General features: G+C 38.8%; 1 protein-coding gene across 1 annotated transcript; it reads left to right on the top strand.

Moving 5' to 3' along the window:
• The first annotated feature begins 2,843 nt into the window (after nucleotides 1–2,843).
• LOC113704047 (disease resistance protein RPM1-like) lies at nucleotides 2,844–5,708 on the top strand. The gene has a single exon (XM_027225678.2). It carries the CDS (start codon nucleotides 2,844–2,846, stop codon nucleotides 5,706–5,708), a length of 2,865 nt encoding a protein of 954 aa, XP_027081479.2.
• Nucleotides 5,709–5,883: the final 175 nt, after the last annotated feature.

Here is a 5,883-nt window from a genome sequence, read left to right as displayed (position 1 = left end):
CTGATCATGCATACATGTTCATATGATTATGAAATAGTGCAACAAATTTTTCAGTGTAGTTACTGATTTTGTTTGAAGTAGACTATTGCTGTGAGGGGGTACGTGTGCAGTTTTTCAAGGGGACACTTGAATGATGCACTTATCGCCTTCTCTAAATTCAGCTGCTTTTGAATCTTATTCATTATCGGACCTGCTCAATCAAGTACATAAATTTTTTATGTTGTCCTAACTCAAAATAAATTTCGTCTGCATGCAATTCCGTTTGGATTGCATTATTTCAGGTGATTTTTTTTTTTTTAATATATTCGATTAAATAGGTGCTGTGAATCTTCTATAGTAATTATGGGTGGTCATGGGATTGTTCGAAACTCACGAGTTTGTGGCATTGATGAATTTCAGAGGGGGGAAGGAATGATTGCCATAAGGTTAATTTCAACAAGAGCAAATTGAATATTGATTTGAGTTTTGGCTTTTTAGGTGTAGGAATCTCCTTATTATTCATTAAAGAGACTAAACACATGCTCTCTAAAAAATAATTGGTCATCTTTGAGGCATAAATATCACTTCGGAATCTTGATGCCTTCTCTTACCGAAAGTTCATTCGACATTTTCAAGTTTCAAGATAGCTTAAGCAGAGAAGTGGAATGTTTGAACTTAAAACACAGGAATTCTGTTTCCCTTTATTTACTCTTCAATGATATGAAATCAATGTCCAGCCCACCACGTTTTTAAGTTTAGAGATCGATTGCTTTTGAACGATGGTGCGGTACCCCTTTATTTTGAACTGCTCAAAATCACGTTGCTGTCTGTCTCCTTTCTATTCAATTTCCAGCATCTCTCATGCTTTAGTTTCTTGTAATTGATTACCTTTTTCTTTTTCTTTTTGACTGACTTTAATGGCTCCACTCCTTTTTTTTTTTTTTTTTCTTCTTCGTTGGCACCACTCCAGGAAGGAGACAGAGACAACAGCAGTAAACAAAACACTGTTTATTGGATTCCTCAAACACACGCAATACTCTTTATGTCTCAAATCCACCACCCTCCTATCTATCTCTATCGTCTTCGGAAAGAAAGCTCTCCTTACCCTTCTGTCATATGGCCAATATGTCAGAAGAAGCTTCCAAGTTTAATATTTGGTTTGTAAGGGGCATTTGAAGTAGCAACTCATGCTGGGAAAATTGAAAATTCCAACTCTTTTTTTAAACTTTTATGACTCCAGAATCCAGATGCCAATTATCTCAAAATAAATGCTTGTTTATAACACTTTTCTTCCAAGGTTTATTAAGAAAACAAAAAAAAAGGAAAGGAAAAAGTTGAAGGCTTGATATCTGAGACTACATCTTCACGAATCTTTGGATAAAATTCTTCTAATGGGGGAAGCAATCACATAATTAACACAACGAAATAGCTTTAAATCTAAAAAATTGTCTAAATGGTGTGTTTAAACATCCAAAAACTGTCTAAACACTTGCATTGATGTTGAGTAACTTTTTGACCAACACAAATACACTAATTAGTAGTGAAAGGTTGAAACTCTTGATCATTTTTAATTTCAACTCTATAAAAGTCTAGTAAGGATGGTTTGCTATAGAAGATCATTTTTCTGCTAGTAGAATTCTTTGCAAAAACACACCATAGTTCAAGTAGATTTATCTAATTTTGGGCAAGAGTTGAGACAAATACCTTTCAAATTATCCTAAAGGATATTTGTCCGAAATCTTTGTATGCAAAATTATGAACAAATAAAGTCTAAAGAAAAGTAATAATATATACACTGTCAGTGTATATAAGATTTACTCATACTCTTTTGCAAATTCCTCTTTTTTTGAGTACAACATCATTTGACCTAAAAACAAAAAGAAAAAATGAACAAATAAAGTGCAACATCATTTACCCGAATAATAAGCATTGAAATTATCTATACATCTACTATTCAGTTAAAAGAAACAAGGTAGGGGAATACTTAAAGCTTACGTTAAAGTAACTATACTATTATCGAGTCCATAATTCATTAATAGGTGCACAAGCACTGGGGTTCTGAAATTTGAAGATAATATTTACTACTAACTCTTTGGATGCCTTTCTGCTTCTTGCCTACTCAGTATAATTTTGTATTCTTAACTAGTTTCAGCTAGATTTCACAAAAGAATTCATCAGTAACCTGAATTGAGCTTAAGTCTTGAGTTGCTTTTTCTGTTCCACTCAGAAGAAATTAATAACTTTCCTCTGCATCACGTATTCCTGGAAAAAAAAAAAGAGGAGCAGAAATTAGTTCCACAGAAGGAGGAGGTTATATATGTCAGCAGAAGGTGCAAAAGACTTTGTAGTAGTAGTTTTATTTCTTCGTCAACGAAATCAACAATGTCCATTCCAGCCGCGTTTAAACTTTATTCCGTCCCTTGCTAGATAATTCGGCATCATTGCTTTTGCACGACGCTGCGGTAGTCACTCCTTTATCTTTATCCGACCAATGGACCCATAGTTGAAAGAAGGTCCTAAAGGCTGATCACCCCACCATTTGCACAGTCTTCTTAATAGCTTCCATGATTTTGTATTCTAATTTCTAAGCAGCTTCGTCTTTCAAACTCGCGTTGCTGCCTATCTTCCTGTCTTCAATTTCCATCATGTTTCTTGCTTTAGTTTTTCTAATTGGTTAATTCTTTCTTTTTCTTTTTGACACGGTTTTTCTTTTTGATAAATACTGCACCATATAGCATCAAAGTTCATCAGCTTATGAATCCATAACCTACTCTTCCTTGTTCCTTTCAAGATACAACAAGTGGACTATCCTATAAACCAGAAGCCGCCTTCCCCGCATCTGAAGTTAAAGAGAAAGACTGAAAATGGCAGAAGAAGTTCTCTCTTTTGTGCTGGATCAACTCTCAACTTTTCTGCGCGAGGAGGGACGACTATTGGGAGGGCTTTGGCAAGAGGTCCAATTCATCAGGGATGAGTTGGGGCACATGAGAGCTTTCCTGAGAGAGGCAGAAGCAAAAGAAGAAGACGCTCAACCCAGGCTCCAAGAATGGATCAAGCAAGTGCGAGAAGCTGCTTATGACACTGAAGACATTCTTGATGAATTTGTAGCTCGCTTTGCTCGGCATCGCGCAACAGGATTCTACGGCTCTGTTCGGAGAATTTTCAGCTCCATCAAGAATTTGAGAGCTCGTCATCGAGTTGCTAGTGAAATACAAATCATCAAGTCAAGAATCAAAAGTATTTCCGAAGCTCATCAAAGATACCAATCTGAGAGCTCGTCCAACTCACTTCCTCCTGTGAACAACACAACATGGCGCTATAGCAGAGATGATGCGCTGCTTGTGGAAGAAGCTAAATTAGTTGGCATTGACCAACCCAAGAACCATCTAATTTCTGAGCTCCTCGAAGGGGATGATCACCAACTGAAAGTTGTTTCAGTTGTCGGTATGGGAGGACTTGGCAAAACTACCCTTGTGAAAAAAGTCCATGAGGATCCTGAAGTCAGAAGGCGTTTCCCAGTCCGTGCTTGGGTAACTGTCTCTGAAACATGTGACTTTCAGTTCCTCCTGAAAGACTTGATTCGGCAGTTACACAAGGAAGGGAACAAAGCAGTCACACAATCGATCGAGTCTTCGAATACCACCGAGCTGAAAGAAATTATCAAAGATTTTCTTCAACAAGCTGGAAGGTATGCAATTGTTTTTGACGATGTATGGGACGTGGAATTTTGGAATACCATCAAATTTGCACTGCCTGAGAGCTGCTGTGGCAACCGTGTCATGCTAACAACTCGAAAAGCTGATGTAGCCTCTGCCTCTTGCAGTGAATCTGGGGGTCTTGTCTACAGAATGGAGCCACTGTCTATTGAGGATTCGTGGACCCTGTTTTGCAACAAGATCTTTAATGGAGGTACTTGCCCTGGCCATTTGATGGATGTTGCCAAAGGTATATTGGAAAAATGTGAGGGCTTGCCCCTTGCAATCATTGCAATCAGTGGGCTTTTGGCTTCGAAAGATGTAAATAGGATGGACGAATGGGAGATGGTTCGACGCAGTCTTGGGGGTGAATTAGAAGGCACGGGTAAGTTGGACAGAGTTAAAAAGATACTCTCTCTCAGTTATAGCGACCTGCCTTGGCATCTCAAGATATGTCTGCTGTACACAAGCATCTATCCAGAGGATTATGAAATAGAATGCTCTGACCTAATTAATTTGTGGATTGCTGAAAGGTTTGTAGAATGGAGAGAAGGAATGAGTATTGAAGATGTAGCCTGGGGTTGGCTTAGTGAACTCGTCAATCGAAGCCTAATTCAAGTGACTAAGGTGTATTATGAAGGATTACCCGACTATTGTCGAATCCATGACCTGTTGAGAGAAGTTATTGTTCTCAAGTCAAGGGAACAAAACATGGTCACAATTACTACTGGACAACCAATGATGCGGCCGTCCGAGAAGGTACGCCGTCTGGTAGTCCATACTAGTAGTAGTAACAACACCCAGGACCACCAACAAAGAAGAAGTTATTGCTTTGACCACCTTCAGTCGTTCGTTACATTTGGATCCATGAGCCCACTACTATTCAAACTGTTGTTATCTGATGTTTTAAGGAGTAGTAAGCTGTTAAAGGTTTTGCATTTGGGTGGTCAAGAGACCCAAGAGGATATACCAAATGAGGTTTTCAAGATGTTTCATCTCAAGTATCTGTACCTAGGGGGTACGAGAGTGGAGAGAGTTCCAAAAGCCATTGGAAAGCTTCAACATTTGGAATTTCTGGATTTGAGTAACACCAGAGTTAGGGAATTACCCATGGAAATCCTAAAGTTGCAAAAACTTCGGGTTCTCAAAGTATATCAACAAGTTGATTCTTCAGATGATGATTATGGATCTCACGGATTTAAAGCTCCATCGAATATGGGAAGGCTTCTTGCCCTAGAAGTATTAGACTGCATAGATGCAAGTAGTGGATCCGCAATAGTTAAGGAGATAGGAAAGCTGACCCAATTAAGAGAATTAGGTATTACAAAGTTAAGAAGAGAAGATGGAAAGGAGCTCTGCTCCTCCCTTGCCAAGCTCACCAGTCTTCATAGATTAAGCATTGAATCAATTGGAGAAGGTAACGATGATCATGAGATAATCGATCTAAATCACCATCCTTCTTCTTCTTCTTCTTCTTCTTTTCTTCAATCTCTTCATCTGCTGATTTTGTGTGGCCGCTTAGAAAAGATGCCACAATGGGTAGCTCATCTTCACGGCTTGGTAAGAATAGATTTGAATTGGAGCAGGTTAAGGGGTGATGAGGATCCGCTTGAATCCCTCCGACATTTGCCCAATTTGGGTAAAATTAATTTCTGTGGATCTTACCAGGGAGAAGGGTTGTGTTTCCAGGCTGGAGGGTTCCTCAATCTGAAGAAGTTGCACCTAAAGAGAATGGAAGGGTTGAGATGGATGAGAGTGGAGGAGGGTGCATTGCCTCGTCTCCATCAACTCATTTTGGATCAACTTCCATTACTAGAGGAGCTACCTTTGGGTATTCAGCACTTGAGCCATCTTCAAGGGCTGTATTTGTATGAGATGAGTTCTGAAATGATAGAAAAGGTAGAGAATCAGAAGGAAGAAAGTGAAGATTACACAAGAATCGCACACATTCCTGAAATTGTCATTGGTTGCTATACAGAAGATGGGGAATGGAGACAGCGCCAGCTATGGGGGAAGAAGAAGAAGAAAACATAAATCATTCCCCTTTCTCTGGTTTGCACCCTCTCTGCTGTGGACAACACTGCTCTTGTTTTTTATTTTTTATTAGTAAATTTTTTCCCCTTCGACATCTTCTGTGTCTTACCTCCTTATTTATTGTATGTATTGTGTATAATGCTTGATGTTGTTAATGTACTGTATAGTATTACTC

The sequence above is a fragment of the Coffea arabica genome, chromosome 8e (genome assembly GCF_036785885.1).
Source record: "Coffea arabica cultivar ET-39 chromosome 8e, Coffea Arabica ET-39 HiFi, whole genome shotgun sequence".
Lineage (NCBI taxonomy): Eukaryota > Viridiplantae > Streptophyta > Magnoliopsida > Gentianales > Rubiaceae > Coffea > Coffea arabica.
Note: the sequence above shows the minus strand (reverse complement) of the source record. Positions and strands in the feature narration are given on the sequence as shown.

Bases quoted from the DNA above. Each gene is read 5' to 3' on its own strand.
- LOC113704047 (XM_027225678.2), top strand. From the start codon at position 2,844: ATGGCAGAAGAAGTTCTCTCTTTTGTGCTGGATCAACTCTCAACTTTT.